This window comes from Saccopteryx leptura, chromosome X (genome assembly GCF_036850995.1).
Source record: "Saccopteryx leptura isolate mSacLep1 chromosome X, mSacLep1_pri_phased_curated, whole genome shotgun sequence".
In the NCBI taxonomy this organism is placed as follows: domain Eukaryota; kingdom Metazoa; phylum Chordata; class Mammalia; order Chiroptera; family Emballonuridae; genus Saccopteryx; species Saccopteryx leptura.
In genome coordinates, this window is record NC_089516.1 from 31459095 (window position 1) to 31482192 (window position 23098).

Genomic DNA, 23098 nt, shown 5'->3' on the forward strand with positions numbered 1-23098 from the left:
TTATTTACAATAATATGGATGGTCCTTGATAACATTATACTGAGTGAAATAAGTAAATCAGAAAAAACTAAGAACTATATGATTCCATACATAGGTGGGACATAAAAATGAGACTCAGAGACATGGACAAGAGTGTGGGGGTTACGGGGTGGGGGGAGGAGAGGGAGAGGGCTGGGGGAAGGGAGAGGTACAAAGAAAACCAGTTAGAAAGTGACGGAAGCCAATTGGACTTTGGGTGATGGGAATGCAGCATAATCAAATGTCAAAATAACCTGGAGATGTTTTCTCTGAACATATGTACCCTGGTTTATCAATGTCACCCCATTAAAATTAATTAAAAATATTCTTTAAATTGGGTTAATCACTGTCTTATTATTGAGTTTAGAGAACTCTTTTTATATATTCTGGATAAAAGTCCTTTATCAGATATGTCATCTGCAAATATTTTCCTCAGTCTGTGGCTTGTCTTTTTGTTCTCTTAACTGTCTTTTTAAGATCAGAAGCTTTAAATTTGGATAAAGTATAATTTTTTTTTACCTTTTATATATTAGGCTTTGGTGTCATATATAAGAAAGCCTTGTTTAACTCAAGCTCACAAATATTTCCTCTCATATTATCATGAAGAAGTTTATGAATCAAGGTGTAGATGGTGTTATATTGAGTTGTACACTTGAAAAATGTATAGTTTGGCAAACCATGTCAACCCAATAAATTAAAAATAGAAGTTTTATAGTTATGTTTTTTTTTTTTTCTTTTCTGAAGCTGGAAACGGGGAGAGACAGTCAGACAGACTCCCACATGCGCCTGACCGGGATCCACCCGGCACGCCCACCAGGGGCGACGCTCTGCCCACCAGGGGGCGATGCTCTGCCCCGGGGCATCGCTTTGCCGCGACCAGAGCCACTCTAGCGCCTGGGGCAGAGGCCAAGGAGCCATCCCCAGTGCCCGGGCCATCTTTGCTCCAATGGAGCCTTGGCTGCGGGAGGGGAAGAGAGAGACAGAGAGGAAGGAGGGGGTGGGGGGTGGAGAAGCAAATGGGCACTTCTCCTATGTGCCCTGGCCGGGAATCGAACCCGGGTCCCCCGCACGCCAGGCCGACACTCTACCGCTGAGCCAACCGGCCAGGGCTATAATTATGTTTTATATTTATATCTATGATCTATTTTGAGTTACTTTTTCTTTGATAAAGCCTTTGCCTTTGATGAAAACGAGACATATAAGTATGGGGTAGTGAAGGATGGAGATGGTGCTAGTACTAGTAAGCACTGGAAAATAAAACTTGGATATTCCCAAGAATAGAGATGTATTCAGTTCCATGGACTTACAATGAATCTTGGTCTGCCACATGCTATAGCTAAATAGCCTAATATACTTGGAGAACTAACCTGGGGTCCAACATTTAATCAGAATGTACTCAGCAAATATCCTATGAAATTAAACTCACATTTGCAATAGGCTCCTTCATACCAGCCCTGTAGTGGATTGTTCACAATGTTGGCCACCAGAAAATTACTCCTACTCTGTACATGTGTATTATTCTTCCCATTTAAAGAAGAAGAGTCCATCTACTACCACCACCAATCCAAATATAGGCCTGATTTGCAATTTGTTTTAACAAACAGAATGGGATGGAGTGATGCTATGACAGTTTTGTGCTTGGGCCTTAAGCATCCGGGCAGCTTTGACTCTCATTCCCGGGGAAGCTATCTGCATGTAAAGAAGTCCATTTATTTTTCTGGAGAAAAAGATACCATGGAGAAATAGAGAAGACCTAGAGAATGGGAAACTGTAAAGAGGTAGAGAGAGAGGACCAGATATTTTAAGCCATTCCCCTCATCTCAGACGAACTGTCAGACATGTTAGTAAAGTCATCTTGAATCCTTCTGCCCCATTTAAACTGCCCCAGCCAACACCATGTTGAACAGAGATGAGCCATCCTCACTGAACCGTGCCTAAACTGCACAACTGTGAACAAATAAATGGTAGCTGCTGTTTTAAGCCACTAAGTTTTAGAATGGCTTCTTACACAGCAATAGATATCTAAAACACTCCCTAAGCTTCTATCCTATGAGTAAGCCTTATAATTCACTTACTAACCTAGACAGCTCTATTCAGCAGGACTCAATTTAGCAGTAGAGAAAATTCTGAATCAGAAACCAAAATCATGGGTTAAGTTCCAGCTTTGACATTGTTTGTATGAGTTCCCCCAAATACACATTCTAAGACAAGATGCAAGTACACAGTTATTTGGGAGGAGATCCCAGGAAGCATTATTATGGACTGGGGAAGATAGATAGGGAAGGGAAGAAAGACAGTAAGTGTACTGCTTACTGGGCAACTGTTGTGAACAACTGGGGTTCCATCCCCTTCCTCTCTCACTTGCAACCCCAAACCACCCTTATGTAAGTGGTTTCCCCATTAAAGCTATTCTTAAGTATCAGGGTTTTTTTTTTTTAAAAAGCAACTGCACATTTTTTTAAATTTTTTATTTATTCATTTTAGAGAGGAGAGACAGAGAGAGAGAGAAGGGGGAGGAGCTGGAAGCATCAACTCCCATATGTGCCTTGACCAGGCAAGCCCAGGGTTTCAAACCAGCGACCTCAGCATTTCCAGGTTGACGCTTTATCCACTGCGCCACCACAGGTCAGGCAAGTATCAGTTTTAACTTTATTTAATCCAGAAAGTAAGAATGTTGGCAAGAGGGGGGTGGTGCTGGCAAAAGGATGATCTTTACAAGACATAAGTTTTCAGACAGCCCTGCTTCTACAGCTGCTTCACCTGAAAGAAGTTCTTTTTTTGGCGAGAGTCAGACTGACAGAAAGAAAGAGATGAGAAGCATCAACTCATAGTTGCATCACTTTAGTTGTTCATTGATTACTTCCTCATATGTGCTGTACCTGGGGGCTCCAGCAAGCCAGTGATCCCTTGCTCAAGCCAGTGACCATGGGGTCATATCTATGATCCCACACTTAAGCTGGGGACCCTGCACTCAAGCCAGATGAGCCCATGCTTAAGCCAGAGACCTTGGGATTTTGAACCTTGGGTCCTCAGGGTCCCAGGTCAACACTCTATCCACTGCGCCACCATCTGGTCAGGCAAGAATGTTCTTCTATCCAAATACATCTGCACAAGACCCCAAAGTAAACTTCAGGCAGAGCCAATGGCACCCAGAGTCCTCAGGTATTAAACCTTTTATCAAAGACAATTAAGACAGCATGTAGCTTGTGGCATTTTAATTGTAACCATATTTGACAGAGCTAACAACAACAAAAAGGACACATTTATAAATGAAGGCATTACTCTCATCCAAAGGAAAAAGAATATATTTTTTCCAATTTAGTCTTCCTGTATTGTTTAATATCATGAAGGGCCAGAGTGTATTCCTGCTCATTGCCTAAAGCTGAAAGAGAGAAGAAATAGGCAATAAACAGGCAGCTAAGTTTGTGTCATCTCAAAGTAGGGCCCTCAACAAAAGTCAACTCCCATTCCCATGAAGGGGCATTCTCAAAGTCCTGGATTTTGACTGTTGGCACTCAACAGACAGACAAAAATAGGTCTATCCTTCAAAGGAAAGCCAGATAGCAAAACCAAACATCTGCATATGATCCTATGAAAACCTAACTGCCCTCCACAGAGGTCAAATGAGGCACAGTCAACCCCCAAGAAACGAGGAAGGCTGAAGCAATGCCTTCAGCAGAAGGTTCCATGTAGAAGCACTGGCTGAGGTCATATGGCGTTAGAGCTCTATAGACCACACTAGGGAGATGCTGACCTATGGAAGAGCTTACTCTTATAGCACATTCGTATTTGAGGACTATCAAATTGCCTTTGTATTCTGAAAAATGAGGTGATTCGTCTTCCTTTCAATTATGTTCAGAAGGCAAAAACAAATCAAGAACTTACCCATCTGCATCAGCTCTTAAGGTCTTAAGGCCTCAAGGAAATATGTTATCAGGTAGCAAAGGCCAGTCTACCTCCAGTTTTGGATTAGGAAATCAGGACTTGAACAGGAATTGACAAGAATAAAATAGGGCCTTAGTATCTAGGGGTTCCATGGTATCTGGAGGTGCCAAGCCTCAAACACAGAGAACAAGTCAGCCACTATCTGTTAGATAAATTAACAGTACAGTATACAATGCCAGTTATAGCATGATGGCTCAGGCATCTTTAAAGACTCTTGGATAAGGCTAAGATGAGTCCCAGGCCAAGCATCATGATGAAGGAAAGTAGCCCCAAACACCTAGGAATCCTTGTTCATTTAAACAAGGATAGAGCAAAGATCTGGGCAAGAAAAGTTAGGAGTTCCTCTCACTTCACCTGCAAGCCTCAACGTTGCTGGTATTTTCAAACTAAGTGACAACACAGCATTTACAAATTCTGATAAAAAAGAATGAAAAGTGTTCACATCCAGACCCGTGGCTAGGACACCACTGGCCACAATACGGAATGGTAAAGGAAGAAACTCTGGAATGAGAGGGAGTGATCTGAGCTCTGAGGGAGGCATTTCACAATGCACTGTGCTGAGAAGCTTTTCTATGGCAAGGGGACAAGCAAAAGCCATTTGGATATGGTTGGCCTGGACAAATGGGTTGGGGATTTGGATGAAGAAATTTTGTGGAGGAAGAAAGAAGAATATTCTGAAGAGACGCAATGTGCAGAAGGGGAGAGAAATGCATCCCAAAGGCTGTCCCCAGCTTTCTTCACATGTTAATACAGAAAAACACATTTTACGGAACACATGTTTGCAACAGCCAAAAGTTAGTGGTTTTCAACTGGAGGAAATTTCTAACCAAGTGTGCCCACAACAATTTAGCAGGACAGATGTAGGGCAGATGATTACCCAAAGATTGTTTATAATTCTTTCCTTCTCCCCCCCACCACCCACGGCTCTCCGCCTTGAGCCTGCAATGGTCACTGACACCAGTAAAAGCTTCAGGAAATCTAATATAATCTTCCGAAATGTCTCATCTTGAAATAAAAACCATACTTTCATTAAAAAAAGAAAAAACAAATGGCTTGAAAAAAAAAGAAACAACAAATGGGAAACACTAATCTAATGAGTTGTTCTGAGAAAATTTGGAAATATGCACACCAGTGGTTCTTACATTTGAGTGTGCACTAGAATCTCTTGGAGGATTTGTTTAACACATTGCCAGGCCACCTTCCCTCATACCCAGATTTAGTAGCTCTGGAGTGTGACCTGATAATTTACATATCTAATAAGTTCCCTTGTGCTGCAGCTAGTCTGGGGACCATATTTTGAGGGTCTGTTGTCCTCACTATTTCTTTCTGTCCTCTCCCAGAGGATAACAAGGTACAGTAACATATAAATGACCCTGAGCAATGCTGCAATCAAGAAATCTACTTAACCAACCATTTCTCAACTTATTTACAATACATTCTGCTGTCTATAAAATATCTGTGAACCTCTCTGGGGAGCAGGCTTCAAGAACCACTTTTGGAAATGTTCTACAAGTGGATGTTCCTAACCAGAGGCAAGATTACAGGCTCTTTAAGGAACAGTAATCTGTGAAAGACAGATGTCCAAGTCAAGTCCTCAGTAGTGATCCAGGGTAAGGGCAGTGGAGGGCTGTAGGCAACACCAACTAGCACAATTCTGGCAGAGTAGCAGCAGATATTTGGAGAGATTTGAGCCTGCTACCCAAAAATCAGGCAGCATCAAGGAAATCTGTTAGCAGGTAGCAAAGACCAGTCTACCTCTAGTTTTAGATTAGGAAACCAGGTCTTGAACAAGAATTGACAAGAGAAAAACAGGGCCTTATTCTAGGGGTTCCATGGTATCTGGAGGTACTAAGCCTCAAACACAGAGAACAAGTCACCCACTATCTGCTAGATAAATGAACAATTCAGTATACAATGCTATTTACAGCACACTGGCCCAGGCATCTTTAAAGACTCTTGGCTAAGGCTAAGATAAGTCCTGGCCCAAACCTCATGGAGAAAGAGAAGAATCAAACACTTAGGGATCGTATTAAAAAATAGGCTCTGATCTCTTAAGTCTAAGGTTAGTTTCAAGATTCTCCTGGCCGGTTGGCTCAGCGGTAGAGTGTCAGCCTGGCGTGTGGGGGACCCGGGTTTGATTCCCGGCCAGGGCACATACGAGAAGCGCCCATTTGCTCCTCCACCCCCCCCCTTCCTCTCTGTTTCTCTCTTCCCCTCCCGCAGCCAAGGCTCCATTGGAGCAAAGATGGCCCGGGCGCTGGGGATGGCTCCTTGGCCTCTGCCCCAGGCGCTAGAGTGGCTCTGGTCGCAGCAGAGCGACGCCCCATAGGGGCAGAGCATCGCCCCCTGGTGGGCAGAGCGTTGCCCCTGGTGGGCGTGCCGGGTGGATCCCGGTCGGGCGTATGCGGGAGTCTGCCTGACTGTCTCTCCCCGTTTCCAGCTTCAGAAAAATACAAAAAAAAAAAAAAAAAAAAGATTCTACAGCTCAGCCCTGGCTGATTGGTTCAGTAAAAGAGTGTCCACCTGGCGTGTGGATGTCCTGGGTTTAATTTCCAGTCAGGGCACATATGAGAAGCAACCATCTGCTTCTCTTCCTCTCCCTCTCCTCCTTCTCTCTCTTCCCCTCTCACAGCCAATGGCTCAGTTGGTTTGAGCATCAGCCCCAGGCACTGAGGATAGCTTGATTGGTCTGAGCATTGGCCTCAGGCACTGAGGACACTGAGGATAGTTCAGTTGATTCAATCATTGGCCCCAGATGTGTGTTGCTGGGTGGATCCCAGTTGGGGTGCATGAAGGAGTCTTTCTCACTATCTCCCCTCCTCCCACTTAAAAAAATTCTACAGTTTTATAAAGCTTCCAGGTTGGTTCTCCATCTACACTTTCAGTAACAAGATCCTAGTTTAGAGGTTGACAAACCTTTACTATAAAGAGCCAGATAAATACTTTCCATTTACAGACTATACTTTCATGCCATACAGTCAATCTCTGTCACAGATTCTCAAGTTTGCCATTGTATATCATCCAGTAGCCATAGACAATACCCAAATAAATGAGTATGGCTGCTGGTGTGCCAGTGATAAGTCATTTGAATTTCATATAATTTTCAGGCATCATGAAATGCTCTTTTTCATTTTTCAACTATTTTAAATTTAAAAAAATCAATCTTAGCTCTCATGGGCCATATTCAGTCTGCTCAGATTTAGTTTGCAGACTCTAGCCCTAGATGACTGTTCTTCATCCCAGATATGCCAAAAAGAATACACAAAGGTGGAGTCATGGAATCCCCATTTAATCAAACTCTCTAGGTCATCCAAATCCAGCCTGTCATGCATATACCACTACTGGTTTGAGAATCACTGATTCATGGACCCCTGAAGAAGTGGGAGGCCCCCTTTAGTGCTGGTAACAGTTCAATCTTCCTGATCGGCCCCATTCAGGGGGCTTAGGGGGGGAATTTAACATGAAGGGCTGGGTGTGCTCTTCTGACTTCTCCATTGGTGTCTATCTCACCCATCCTCCAAGGTGATGCTTCCTCCCTGGTCCTAAGGGCATTGGTTTCAGAGCTGATCTGTTCCAGTGATTCTCAGCCCCAGGATTATGTCTTGTTAGAGAGGCAGGAGTGGCTCTAATCACATGAGTATAGCTTTCTTAAAAACTGAAGATTTTTTCCCCTAAGGTACAACTTAGCTACAGGGCAAAGCCATGCAAGGACCCTGTTACCAATCACTGAAGACATGTTTGGCTTCTGCTAGAGGTTAGGCCAGGCAGGAGCTGCACTGCTGGCAGGAGGATTTAACAAGAGATGAAGTCAGGGGCCCTCTAAGGGATGGGTTTGTTTCTGAGTTAGAGAAGGGAGTAGGGACCTAAGGGCTGTACATGCTTATCTCAGGAATGTCAGAGACAGGAAAGGAAGCCTAGAGGAGATAGTGATGCAGGCAAAGCCACCAGGAAAAGGGAGAGAGGAGGGGAAGGGGGCTATTATGTGATAGTTATAAACAGGCAAGCTATCCTGTCTTGGCAAAGGGCTGAACTCATTCATCAAATTAGTACTTCTTGAATTTCATTGTGGAAAAGAATCATTGGTGGGATCTTGTTACAATGCACATGTTGATTCCGCAGGTCTTGGGTGGGACCTGAGCTTCTGCATTTCTGAGTTGCTCCCAGGTGATCCAAGGATTCAAGCATGCAAGGATTCTGATGGCATGCAAGCATAGTTTTTTTTAATTATTTTTTTCTCTTTTAAATAGTCATAAGTTATAAAATAATATGGGGTCTGTAGCTCTATCCCACCTGGGGCTACTGAGATCCAGGACTGCTGAATATATGGTTGTTCATGGAGTTCCCTATACCACAGCACCCACTGTCATACCCACCAAAAGGGCAAGCAGGGTCTCAAATCATTGTGCCTCAACTCTCCAAGTGTGGAGTCCTAGGCCTGCCTCTGTCTTTTTCCTAATTACCTGAAGTCTGTTGTAAAGCCAGTAGCCACCATCGTGCCTATTCACATGTAGGTTCGCATTAGATTCAGACAGACAGTAATGAATCAATGGAGCCAAAAACTGGTAAACCATTACCTTTAATCCTAGCTTGCACCCAGTGGGCAAGTAAAAACACACACTGGGTCCCAAAACCCACTCATTCAGCGCTCACAAAGCTACTGACTTAACCGAGTTTCCTAGAATCAAAGGTTTCTAGCTCACCAGACTTATTCACCTCTGTTCCCCATCTCCTTCTCTCTGCACAAACTCTGCACTAACTGGCTTCTCTTTCAGCACTCCGCCATCTTGGCTGCTTCTCCTCTCTCTCCACATGGCCTTTTTCTGCTCTCGCCTCTAATGCTAATCTCAGGAACTGAGAGAGAGCAAGCTCCCAGTCTGCCCCACTTTATAGTATAGAAACCAAAACCTTTAATCCAATATACAAACAAGGAAGTCTCTGATACAAAGTCACTTATCTGAGGCATAATGGGATTCCTCATGAGAGTGCACCACCCACATCAAAAAGGGTAGGAAAGGCTTAGTCTTAAAACTAAGCCTTAGGCCAGTGGTAGTCAACCTGGTCCCTACCGCCCACTAGTGGGCGTTCCAGCTTTCATGGTGGGCAGTAGTGGAGCAACCAAAGTATAAATAAAAAGATAGATTTAACTACAGTAAGTTGTTTTATAAAGATTTATTCTGCCAAACAGCGAAAATCTGACATAAAGTACTTGGTAAGTAATTATTATTATATGCTTTAACTTGCTGTAACTCTGCTTTATAAATTTTATAAAGTAAAGTTACCTCCCTACTTTATAAATCACCATTACTGTGGAACCGGTGGGCGGTTAGAAAATTTTACTACTAACAGAGATACAAAAGTGGGTCGTAGGTATAAAAAGGTTGACTAGCCATACCTTAGGCTATAACCAGCCTGCCGGCTTACAGCCTGTCCCCCACACACAATGCAAACTATAAGCGAGCAAACATATATCATATTTAAAAACTTATTTGACCAACATCTGTCTCCTGACCAACCCCTGTGCTCACAGAATTACATGTGCCCAGACAGCATCTTTTTCTAATTATCCCACAGATGCCTTATGAACTAGCGGTGGCCCTGCAGCCAGCAATGAGAGAGCAGTAGGCATTCTTAGGTGACTTGTCAGGATCCCACCAGTGTTGGCAGAACAGACACTGCTTCATCACTCAACCCTTGAGTGGAGGCTGTTAAATGAGCTGAGATAAAATGACATCACTTAATCAAAATGACAGATAATATCAAGACTTGGTGAGGATGCAGAGAAATTGAAATGATCATACACTGCAGGTAGCAATGTAAAATGGTGCACCAGCTCTGGAAAACAGTCTGGAAAATGGTTACACATAGAGTTATCATATGACCCAGCAATTCTACTCCTAGATATATGTTGGGCAGATAAAATGTATTATGCTCACTTTGTTAAAGGTGACACGAGGAGGCCGTCGCCCAGGTGATATTAATGTGTGTTGGGGGTGGGCTAAAGGCAGGCAGAATCCTTGTAGCCTGGGGCTTGGTTTTGGGATTAAGCCTTTCCTACCCTTTTTGATGTAGGGCGGTACAATCCAATCATGCCTCAGAGAAGTGATTTTGTATTAGAGACTGCCCTATTTTCTATATTGGATTAAAGGTTCTGAAGCTACAATATAAAGTGGGGGCAGAACAGGAGTTGGCGCTCTTGGTTCCTGAGGTTAGCATGAGAGAGCAGAGAGAGTAGAGCCAGCAGCGGAAGGAGGCCACGTGGAGGAGGCTAGGAAAAGCAGCCAAGATGGCGGAGTGCTGACTGAGATGCCAGTTTGTACAGAGTTTGTATCTGGGATAAGGAAGGAGATGGGGAACTGAGAAGAATAAGGCTGATGAGCTGGAAACCTTTGATTCCAGGAAACTCGGATAAGTCAGTAGCTTTGTGAGCACTGAATGTGAGTGGGTTCTGGAGCCCAGTGTGTGTTTTTACTTGCCCGCCGGGTGCAAGCTAGAATTAAAGACTATGGCCTACCAGTATTTGGCTCCATTGTTTCTTTACCGACTGTCCGAATCCAATGCGAACCTGCATGGGCTGGGCTGCTGTGATAGTGGCTCTGGCCCTGGCTGCTGGCTTTACAATATATATCCAAGAAAAATAATAAAATATGTACACACAGAAACTTGTACATGAATATTCATTGCAGAATTAGTCATAATAATCAAATAGTGGAAACAGCTCAAACATCCATCAATTGATGTATAGATAAATAAAACGTGGTCTACCCATAGAATAGAATCTAATTTTATCACAAAAAGGAATCAAGTACTGATACCTACTACAACAGGAGTGAATCCTGAAAACATTATGTTTGGTGGGATATAAAAGTGAGACTCATGGACATAGATAAAAGTAAAGTGGTTACTAGGGGAGGGGGTTGAGAGGGCAGGGGAGTAAAGACAGACAAATATATGGTGACAGAAAATGATTTGATTTTGGCTGATGGGCATACAACACAATCAATAGTTCAATTCAAATGCTATAGAAATGTTTACCTGAAACAAGAGTACTCTTATTGATCAATGTCACCCCATTGAATTTAATTTTCTAAATAAAATAAAATAAACAAAAAAAGAAAACATTCTTCTAAGTGAAAGAAGCCAGACAGAAAAGGACAAATATTGTGTGATTCCATTTATATGCAATGTTCAGGATAGGCAAATCTATAGAGACAGAAATAGAAGAGTGTTTGCTTAGGGTGGGGTGGGATAGGGAGTGATGGAGAAGGGCTGTTGGGGTTCTTTTTGATGGTAATGAAAAGGCTCTAAAATTATGGTGATAGATACACAATGCTGTGAATATACTAAAAATCACTGAATTGGTTTCAGTGAGTGTTGTATGATTTGTGAATGATATCTCTACAAAACTGTTAAAAATGTTATCACATATCAGTTGGTGAACTCAAAGAAAGTAGCGTAAGGCAGGAGCATTTGGAACCTCGCCATAAGGGGGCAAGAACTGGCTATGGATAGCAACTTCTCAGAAACCTTGAGGAATATCCAAGCAGCCCCAGGTTTAGGCCCTGAGACTGCAGTCAAGTGTTGATATGAACAAGCATGCTGAAATATACTCTTGACAGGGGCACAGTTAAGTGCATGCAGTGTGATTGATTCTTGCCCGCCTATCCCTGGTGCCTGGAATGGTTCCTAACATGTAGTGGCTACTCAAAAGTTGAGATCAATGCCTGTCTGTGGTACAGTAAAAGAAATTCTGGAGTCATCAGACTGAGACCTAAAGTTAACTCTTCTAATTCTCTGCATGACTCCAGAGAAATATTTTCAACTGGCTGATCTCACAGGGTCATCACTAAAAGCAGTGTGTTGCATCTTGGGTGCACTTCCCAGTCTGAAGTTCCACAGTACCATTAATTAGGTGGCCTCCACAGAGGAGCACGGGTGTGGGTGAGAAACTCCTGTGAGAAATTAAATAGAGCCTGAGACATCCACGCAGCAGGTCAGGATTAGCCAGAGGTGTTCTCCCTAGCAGATTTCATTCCACAGATCTACTGAGAGCCTTCTGGGAGCCAGGTCCTTGCTAGGCCATGAGGCCTAACAAAATGAACAAGACTCCAATATCTGCCCACATGGCCACTGGCATCAGATCCATGAATAGCTACTGGTGAGACAAAATGATTCTAGTCCTTGGAAGTTGAGTTATAATCTAAGTGGGAAGAGAATTTCAACATCGGATATTTAAAGGAATTGGAGCCTTTGTCTGACAAATGCTGAGTCAGTGGCAACAAGTCAGAGTTCCTACATGGATGGCCACTCTGGGTGCAGAGTCTCAGAGCGTGGGCCACGCCAACACTTCCTCACCACTCCACAGTGAGCCTGCCAAACCTTGGCTCAATTCTCACCCTGTGGCCTTAATTTAACCAGCGCTTTGAACATTCTTGGATACTGGAAATGGCAGGGTCATTCAGCTCAGCCACCCACACAGTGAGTGCCAGGCCAAGGGTTCTGGGGAGCAATCAGCTTTGAAGAGATAGATGCTCACTAGGCATAACTAGACTGACACTGCAAACAGCCAGTGACAGCAAGGGAAACAAGTCACTGATCCATCACAATGCACATCACTGTAAGAACAAGGAAGAAGAAATAGTGTGGCGATATTTCAAGGCTAAAGCAGAAAGTCCTCCACCAAATTCTATATTTGGATCTGTTTGCCTATTACTCATAAAAATAGTTTTAAACCCAATATACTCAATTTACAACCCCAAACCTCTGGGAGAATACAAGCTATTATGTCCAAATCCATTTATCATCTCCCTGGAGAACAATACATAAGGAGGCATCCAATATGAGCTAAGGATTATGGGTGAGTGAATCATTCAGGCCAAGAATGAGTGATCCAGAGGTTTCCGAGGCCAGAGTGCTTTGCTACCATAAGATCCAGGTGCAACCAATTATCATCTGCAAAACTTGGAAGCTCAGCAATGCTACCAATGACTTCTCTCTTGCGCAACTGTTATCCTTAAATCTTTATCTGAAAGTTCTGCCCCTGGAGCTCCCTGGAGTCTCTAAGTCTTCTAGAATAGTGTCCTAGGGTGACTGGAAATTCAACTGCCTCAGCAATTACCTATGACCTGAATTGTTGCCTGTGCAGATGGACCTTTTGTTCAGGGTACTACAAATTTCCTGACATTTTACTATCTTGCATTCCTTTTCCTTTGAGAAGTAGCCTCTTGGAAATTCTGGTTAAATCCTGAAAAAAAAATATTTGAAATATAATGTGTTAATTTCCTGTCACACTTACTTTAATCAATCAACTCACAAATATTGACTAAAGGTCCTGTCCCACTGTGCTAAGTGGGGTGGTACAGCCAGTTGCCAGCCCACACCTGAAAGCATTTCCAATCTATGATTATGTTTGCTTTGTTTGCTGTTGCTTTTTAAATGAGAACAGGAAATTGTACTGCTGGGTATAACTCAAGAGGCCGCCTGCTCATTGGTTTAATCAAAGTTTCCTTATTCTGGCAATTTCATCTTACTTTGTATGCTGATTTTTGTGTCCATTAAGTGCACCTTCTTTCACAGAAATTACTAAAATGATCTAATGAGCAGTACTTTTGAATCAGAATAGGGCCTTCTCCCCAGGAAAAGACAAAAAACAAAAATAACATCCAGACAAGACTTTTGCTTCCAATTTCAATATGTTCTTAGAGAAGCCCACAGGTCTCCTACTTTAACCTTCCAAAGGTCTGTAGTGCCACTATCTTTGGTATCAGCAGCATGCTTCAATATCAATGCCCAATGTCCCTGCATGGCTCCTCACTGCACTCCCAGGCCTGCCAATCCATCTATGTTATAACATCTACCACCTTAGATAACTCAATGTCTATTTCTCCATATGACAGAAAGCTACTGACAGAAGGAATTTCCTCCCTTCTGTATTCTGGTATCCTAAGCACTCTATCATTCAGTGTCCACTTTGAAAAGTAAGTCTCAGCATAGAGCCCAGGTTTCATTGGAGAAGACAAAAACTGACCCTGTTTCAGAACTAAATTCAAATAGCCAAGAGAAAGATTCAGGCTTAAAACCTCTAAAACAATGGTCCATAAAAGCTGACGATCAAGAAATCACACAATCGAGAACCAAGGAGCTGATCTGAGAAACTTCCTATGAACTGGAATACAGGAGAGGTTATTATTCACACTGGCTTTTGGGAGTGAATCTTTAATTGGGTATTAATCAGAACTTGGCTGCTACAGTTCCATACTATGTTATGGCCTGGCAAAGTAAACCTTCTGTTTAAACTCAATCTTCACTTTCAATTACCCATTTTAGTTGTGTTCTCTGAAAGAGGAATTGATGTAGCACACATTTGCATTTACCAAGGAAACCTTTCAACTACTTTGGAAGAGACCATAGCAAAGTGGCCAACAAAAATAATAAATGCAAACTCCAGCTTGTGGCTGCAGTCAGTCTCTCGTCTTACAGCCCTAACAGAGAAGGTTATTGCTTCAACAGAGGGTGTTCGTGGATTTAAATGCAACCTCTATGTCACTCATAGTCCCTATGTATGTAGATTCATGGTGGCACAAAGCTCTGTTTGCCTGTGCATGTGTTTCTCCCAGCTCATTTTCTTTCAATAGCCCATCACCCAAATTACAGGGTACTAGCAATTCAATAAGCACAAATATCCGCCTGGCTCAAGGTGATTGGCTAGGCACTGTGGGAAATGCAAAGAAGGGTAAGACATATCATCGCCCTGCATTCAAGACTCAGAATCCAGAAATTTAGGCATGCTTTGTTTTATTGTGATTCACTTTATTGCTCTTCACAGATGTTGTGTTTTTTTGCAAACTGAAGGCAAGACCCTCCACCAGCAAAAATATTACGACCCACTTTACTTCAATCCTTTTTTTAGTGCAGTGGTCTGGAACTGAACTTGCCTGCATAGAGGAGTGCATAAATGATTGTAAAGTATGACATACATGATAAATAACACAAGAGAGACATGAAGCACTGTGAGTGCTTAAAGGAAAAAAGCAGAAGCTTCCCATTCAAGGGATCAAGGCAAAGTTTCATTGGTGTCCCTGGATGATGGGCAGAATTTGGACAGATTGGTGGTTGCGGGAAAGCAGTCGAAGTGCTGGAAGCAGTAATACCAAGAAGTGAGAAAATGTCACTCAAGTTCTATAAAAACAGGTAATCCGTTTTGGTCAGATTTTAGGAAACCAGGCTAGAAGGACTAGAAAATTAGGTTAGAAGCAAGTTGCATAGTCGGCGGCTGAGAACAGCTGAAAACTTTCTAGTTGCATTTAGACAGAAACCAGAGCTGCTGCTCTCCATCTTCGAGTAGGAGAGTAAAGTGATAAAAATGGTACTAAAGTGGCCCTGGCCAGTTGGCTCAATGATAGAGCATTGGCCCAGCACTTGGAAGTCCCAGGTTCGATTCCCAGCCAGGGCACACAGGAGAAGCACCCATCTACTTCTCCACCCTTCCTCGTCTCCTTCCTGTCTATCTCTTTCTTCCCCTCCCACAGCCAAGGCTCCATTGGAGCAAAGTTGGCCCGGGCGCTGGGGACAGCTCCATGGCCTCCACCTCAGGTGCTGGAATATCTCTGTTTGCAACGGAGCAACGGCCCAGATGGGCAGAGCATCACCCCCTCGTGTGCTTGCCAGGTGGATCCCGGTTGGGCGCATGTGGGAGTCTGTCTCTCTGTCTCCCTGCTTCTCACTTTAGAAAAATACAAAAAAAAAAAAAAAAAAAGAAAAGAAAAAGAAATGGTACTAAAGTAAAATTGTACTTAAAAGACCAAAATCTGGCCAGAGAAAGCAGAATCAGTTAGGATGACAGAGTCTAAAAGTGAGAAGATTATGGTAATAATCAAAAGCAGAGAGGCTGTGTTTCAATTGTGGTGTTAGGACTGATGAGGTGCGAAGTTTTGAGGTTGGTATTTTAACATTGGTTTCTGGTGTCTCAGCTCACAAGTCTGTGAAATGAGAAGTAATATACTAGTATTCTATACTGAAAGTGTTATTAGTGAAGAAAATGCCAAATGAAAATGTCCTGCTCTCCCCAGCATTCTCCTTTTTAATGCAGAGTAATTTTTGTCAGCTGATTACATGTTTTAAATCCAAATAGAAATTTCTAGCCTAGCCTGAGACTTTAATTGTATATCCTGAGCCAGGTGTTCAGTTCCTAATACTTATCTCCAAATGTGGCATTTCAGAAGACTGCTTTGGCTGATAAGGTCTGGTTTGGCTTTTAGTAAACCTCATTTGGCTTTTTTTGTGACAGAGACAAAGAGATGGGTAGATAGGCACAGACAGACAGGAAGGGAGAGACGAGAAGCATCAATTCTTCGTTGTGGCACCTTAGTTGTTCATTGATTGCTTTCTCATATGTGCCTTGACTGGGGGGCTCCAGCAGACTGAGTGATCCCCTTGCTCAAGCCAGCAACCTTGGGCTCAAGCTGGTGAGCCTGCACTCAAGCCGGATGAGTCTGCGCTCAAGCTGGCAACCTCAAGGATTTGAACCTGGGTCCACCGTGTCACAGAGCGACACTCTATCCACTGTGCCACTGCCTGGTCAGGCCTCAGTTGGCTTTTCTGACTGGCCAAACCACATTACTTTAACCAGCTTTCTCCAAGTGTAAGATTCATGGAACCTTTCTTAGTGGCTGTGGCCAGGATGCTCATTTCAACTCTCAGCCTTGCTTACAGAAGGAGATGCAGTGAAACTCCAAAATCTTAGATAAAAATAAGGGTTCAAGAGTTAAGAACAGAATCAGAACTGTTACCCTTTATAGGCATGCAAACACACTCAAATGCAGAAAACTTGGCTATGACCTTTCCACACATTTCATGGGGTTTTTTGTTTGTTTGCTTGTTTTTAGATACTGTGTCTTTGCTAGGCTGCAAAGAATAAATCAGAGGGCCAAGAAACCTGCATCAGATTCAAAGATGGAAGGATTCCAGAGACTTTCTAGGAGTGGAATGGAAAGGATTTACTGTCACTCTGACATATTTGCTGTTAAATCTCAGCTGTTATATAATCAGGAGGCTGATGTGGTCCCAGATCCCATTTCCCTCTTTCAGAAGTTCCTGACTCCTGGTCTCTCACCTTCTCTCTTAATGGAGACATGACAACTACTTGCTAGAAGGTGCCTCTGCAATGATCTTGAAAATCTGTCACCCAGCACTTAGGGTGAACTCAGCTGATATGATTTGCCTCATGACCAGCTGGCCTAGACCATCCCACCTCCCCAGCCTTCTAAACTCTCTGCCTGGAGTGAATTCCCATCTTTGAATTCAATAGCCCCAGCGCAGCACATTTTCTGAGAGACCTCATTGAGAGGAACCAAGGCAGGGCTCAAGGGCAGTGCTGTGAAAGCCTTTCCAATCAGTTTCTGTTCATTTGGGGTCTGAGAAGAGCCTGAGGGTAAGTGAGGAGTCAGCACAGGGGGTGACAAAGAGGACGGTGATGGCCTCCAGGAGGGGGCAGCCTGCAGGCTGGAGAAGGAGCCAGCCTAGCCAGGGGCAGGTCCCTAAAGACAACGAGTGGTGAGTGCCCAAACTGGCAAAGCCATGATTCTGTGGGTGGCTGAGCCCTGGCAGCAAGCTACACTAGAAGGGTAGAAGCTGAGAGCAAAGAGAGCAGAGGGCAGGATAAGGGAGGGATGGCAGTCAGATGGAAAAAGGGAAGAGGCCCTTTGGCCGAGAAAAGCCACACCAGATGTACAAGCAGCCCAGAGAAGCCTTCCAGTTGAGAGGGTAGAACTGTCTATAACTAGTTTCTCAACTTTCCCCCCAGATCCCGCAAAGCTGCCCCTCGTCTCCTCCGTGTTCATTTGAACCTGAGTCCTGCTAAGGGGTGTGGGTGCATTACCACACTACGGGAATGGCACTTGCCTGGCACGAAGGATAAAGTCTCCTTTCCACTTTGCTCTGAATCAGTTCCTACCAAACAGCTTAAACTTGCAAGAGTCAGCTCAAAACACAAAATTTCCTGACTATCGCTTCACACATTTGGTTGACTCACTCACTTGGGGATGTGCAGAGAACTTCCAGCAGCCATCCCTACATCTTCCAAGCACACTATCTGGAAACCCTCCCCCCCACCCTATCCCTCTCTATCCCTCATCTAGAATTTAGTAGATTTGTTTCTCAGATCCCAGAATCTAACTGTCCACGGTGTTGAACGCAAAGCCAAATATTTGCACGCCCTGTAGTCCAAGTGAACCACTTTCTCATTAACACTAAATTAAAGACTGCTCATGGATTTCTTTTCCATTCTGAATCACAGGGGTGCATCCCTGTTGCCCTGCTCCACTGAAACTCTTTGCTAACCTAAGACTCCCTGATGATGAAGGAATAAACTGGAGGTTGTTAAAAAGCATCTCCAAAGAAGGTTTTCTGCCAATACCAGGAGAGCCCTAATAAAGAAGAGGGTTCCCTAGATGCTAGAGACCACGCCCTCCAGCAGCAAGAAGACACACCCTCTGGGGCAGAGAAGCCGCTCCTCGCAGAGTCACACGTGTATAGCCCTCTTTCCCTGAGGCTAACCGAGCGCTTGCCACATGTCACCACTCAGCTGGCACCTCTCTCCTAGAAGCGCAGACTTTCTCGGAATTCCCAGCGGGGAGGGGTTGGGGTTGGGGGCAACGGAAAAGGCCTCACTTAAGCTATCACAAGAGTCACTTCACCTTAACTGCGCTTGCAGCCTCAGGGGATGCCTGGGGACCTCGTGTGGGAGGGGGTTTGGGCTCCTTTCCGGACAATCTGCCAGCCCTCTGGGCCCCAGTCCTGAGCAGCCGTGTAAGAGGCAAAACTCTGGGTGGTGAGGTGGTGAGAAACTAGCCCGCGGCCAAACTTCACCGAATAACCTTCTGCGTCCGCGTCGGTTTGCTTGGACCCCTGGAACCTCAGACGCAGAGGGTAGTCGGGCTCCCGGCGCCGCGAAGGCGCTCGGTGCCTGGCAAGGGGCTGGCACCTGGCTCTCCCCTCCCAGTGCCTAGACGGGAGCCCTGCTCCACGTTCTCGCTTCCCGAGGATGAGAAAAGGGAGTTCGTTGCAAACAAAGGACTCCCCCTCACCTCCCTCCGTCCTGAGCGGAGGGTTCCCGGTGCCCAGCTGGAGAAGCTTCCCCGCCTCCGGCCGTACCTGGGAAGCCGCGGCTCGGCGGGACCCAGAGCAGCAGCAGTAGCAGCAGCTGGGGCAGCAGCAGCAGCAGCGCGGGCCGCAATGCGGGGCTCCCCATGGCGCGTTGGCGCTCTGCTCGGCTCTGCCGCGCAGCGCGCTTCCCCGGGAGGGAGGAGACGGACCAGAATGAGGGGCTGCGCGGCAAGCGGCTAAGGCTGAGCTGGAAAACTCCTCCTCTCGCCTCTCTCCCTCCCTCAGGATTGGGGCCTGCCCTCCTTCCTCCGCCTCCGCGGTTTGGGGCTCCCACCCACCCTCTTCTTTCGTGCCAGCGCTTCTTCTGGAAGCTGGGCTGACCCCCTCCCTCCCCTTCCCCAGGACCAGAGCAAGGCAAGGGTGTCTTTCCGTTCTTTGCGAGCCATTTATCCGGAATACACACACTGGTGGCCCAACTGCCTCCCAGATCAAGGGCCCTCAGCACAATGTCATCTGTGTAGAAATCTGGATGATTCACATACAAATAGAAGGAACAACCAAGAGGGTCCACAGTGGCCCACTGCCAAGTTATTATGGCCCTGTTGGCTGGTTTGACTCTAAGAAAGGCACGTCCAAACTTGTAGAGAATTTTTATGAGTTTATTTATGCCAAACAGATGACAATTGTCAGGACACAAAATCTTGTGGACTGAGAAAATGCAGAGAATGGCAGTTTTGCAGCTTATTTTATATATTAGAGCAGGGGTCGGGAACCTATGGCTCGCGAGTCAGATGTGGCTCTTTTGATGGCTGCATCAGGCTCACAGACAAATCTTTAATTAAAAAAAATGTTAAAAAATATAAAACATTCTCATGTATTACAATCCATTCATTTTCTACCACTCATGGTTGCAGGCGGCTGGAGCCAATCACAGCTGTCCTCTGGGACAACACCAAATTTTTATTGGATAATGCGCAATGTGCACAGAGTTGTTGTCTGGCTCTCATAGAATTACATTTTAAAATATGTGGCGTTTGCCTGACCTGTGGTGGCGCAGTGGATAAAGCGTCGACCTGGAAGTGCTGAGGTTGCCGGTTCGAAACCCTGGGCTTGCCTGGTCAAGGCACATATGGGAGTTGATGCTTCCAGCTCCTCCCCCCTATCTCTCTCTCTCTCTCTCTCTCTCTCTCTCTCTCTCTCCTCTCTAAAATGAATAAATAAAATAAAATAAAAAATTGTTTAAAAATATGTGGCGTTCATGACAAGATAACCTGGACATGTTTTCTTTGAATATATGTACTCTGATTTATTGATGTCACCCCATTAAAATTAATAAAAATTTATTCATAAAAAAAAGAATGCCTGGATCATAATAACTCAATTGCCTCTGTCATCATACTACCTACAGTGAGTTATGATTTATGTTACATTAGGTCTGCTGGTAATATAGAAAATCAAAAAAGGACTTTTTAAACATCAGTTTCTATATATTACAATAAATTGTGACCTAATGCAAAAAAAAAATATGTGGCATTCATGGCTCTCTCTGCCAAAAAGGTTCTCGACCCCTGCATTAGAATAAAAGGAAGAGACATAAGGAGGACTGCATGATTTCCGTTGGTGGTAGACCGGGGGTGGGCGGGAGGCAGCAAACCAGAAAAGTCTCTGGGATTTGATAAAAAGTAAAACGGAGAGACACACACTTCTTTTATATTGGTGGGTGCAGGATAGTTAATAACATTTACAGCGCACAGGGATGGTATTTGGGGAACAAGTTAACGATGGGAGCTCTGCGGTCTGCTTTGGTGCCCTTGGTTTTGCCTTGAGGGATCTGGAAAAGATTATTCTGACATGTCAAAGGTATTATTTCCTAAATATGGCAATAAAAAGCAGTCTAACATCATAACAACAAAAAGGTATGTTATCTTAGATGCAAAAAGACAACAGACAGGCTCACTGAAGGATACCTTTGTCAAGGAAGATACTGGCCTAGCACAGTCATATCGGCCATGACTCACTTTTAGGAATTTTTGTGCTCAGACTATCCCATGTGTTTACTTCTGGTCTCGGAGTTTGTATGGCCTGCCATTCGAGTCACCCCTGAGCTTCTCAGGTTTGGTAGGTGGCCCCATTTTTTTACTACAACCTTCATGATCACTCCCCAAGTTCTGTATCATCATGTCCATTTTATCCAAGAAGAAACCCACACTTTGGAATTGTACAGGTTTACCTTTGTGGGCAGAGCAGGGATTTGAACTTAGGTGTGTGGTCCTGCAGATACTGATGTTTACTCTACAGTGTTTGTGCTTCTCTCTTGTAAAGGAATAAATCAAGGACTGGACCTGCTGTGTGCTTCCTGCACTGAGGAAGTTTGGAATGGGGCTTAAGGCTCCTTACAGGGCAAGAAAAAGGCAGAGAAAGCTCCCTGTCTCAATCACAGCCTTGGAAATCCAGCTGTTATAGTTTCCTGCAACCAGATTTCCCCATTTCCTGGGTTTTTCTCAACCATCCCAAGGCCATACCATGACAGTCCTGGAGCCTCCACCCTGTTATTATGTTATTTAGCATTAGTGTAGGGTCTCTAGGCTGTGGACAGGACTCATTTGGTTTCTCAGAGACTTTCTCTTTTTTATTTATTATTATTATTATTATTATTATTATTATTTTGCGAGGTAAAGGAGAGAAATGAGAAGCATCAACTTGTAGATGCATCACTTGAGTTGTTCACTGATTGCTTCTCATATGTGCCTTGACCTGGGGGCTCCAGCCAAATCAGTGAGCCCTTGTTCAAGCCAGTGACCTTGGGCTCAAACCAGAGACCTTTGGACTTAATCTAGAGATCATGGGATCATGTTGATGATTCCATGCTCAAGCTGGATGAGCCTGCACTCAAGCTGGCGACCTTAGGTTTTGAACCTGGGACCTCAGCATCCCAGGTTGATGCTCTATCCATTGCACCACCACTGGTCAGGTAAAACTTTCTCAATTTTTTAACAAAGCCATAAGGCAGAACCTCAACCCTTTCCTGCTTCACCCCTGTCCTGTCCAAAGGGGATCTTAGCTAACACAATTTCCAACCAGGGCTGCTGCATTAAATTGTGCAGTTTGGGCACTCACAAACGTACTTGGAGAAATGGACAAGTGAGAACATAAATCTAGCTGCCTCTGGCTTCACGGAGCCCTGTGCCTTGGCAGAGGTCACATCCATTGTGGAGGGATTTCTTCTTACTTGCCACAGCAGTCTGGCCCATTAGCTGGGCTAAGGGCCCTGGGAACGTCCATCAGAAGGTTTTCAAATTCTTTTACTTTGAGGGTGTGCCCATTTCCCACTTCTCACAAAAGCTCCCCATTTGAACTTCCATCTTATCCTGTCGAGTGTTTCTCAGGTTTTTCTCCATCTCCTGTAGGTTTCTCCATTGCTGCTACCTCCTCAAGGGCTAACAACCTTTCAATAATCCTGAAGAAAAATGCGGGAGGTCAGCTTCATCTGTGGCTTCCATTAGACCAAACACTCAAGGAGTGGTTTTCAATCCTGTCCACACACAAGGGAAGGAGGAGGCCTTCATGAAAATACCTTATCCAGGCTAGACCCCAGCCCAAAGAAACCAGAATCTTTAGGGATGCGGCCTGGAGTTTGACCCGATGCATACTTTTATTCTCCTACATTCAGTGGTGCAGGTTTCAGAATGGGGTAAATCCTAGGCCTGATTTTCTCAGCCTAGGCACTATTAACATTTGGGGCTCAATACTGCTTTGTTGGGAGAATGACTACCCTGTGCACTGAAGGAGTCTTAGCAGCATCCCTGGCCTTTATGTGCCAAATGTCAAAACAACCCCTTGTTTTCTAAGTTGTGACAATCAAAAAATATCAAATGTCTCCTAAGGGAAAATCTGCCCCACCCCCAGCTGGAAACCACTATTTTAGGCTCATCCCAAATTCCACATCCAGGTTGTCCGTCCAATGGCCTTTGTCTCTTATATTACCTCTGAAGCAAACTCTCTTCACAAAAACCATCATAAATTCTATTACTGTGCT

General features: G+C 44.4%; 1 protein-coding gene across 2 annotated transcripts in view; it reads right to left on the reverse strand.

The window, feature by feature from the left end:
- SRPX (sushi repeat containing protein X-linked) overlaps positions 1-19280 on the reverse strand; it is a 91621-nt gene extending 72341 nt beyond the window's left edge. For both annotated transcript variants that reach the window (XM_066356402.1, XM_066356401.1), the window contains exon 1: positions 19111-19280. In XM_066356402.1, the coding sequence (XP_066212499.1) occupies positions 19111-19207 (97 nt within the window). In that variant the 5' untranslated portion in view covers positions 19208-19280. The remainder of the gene's footprint in view (positions 1-19110) is intronic.
- Between the last annotated feature and the right edge of the window lie 3818 nt (positions 19281-23098).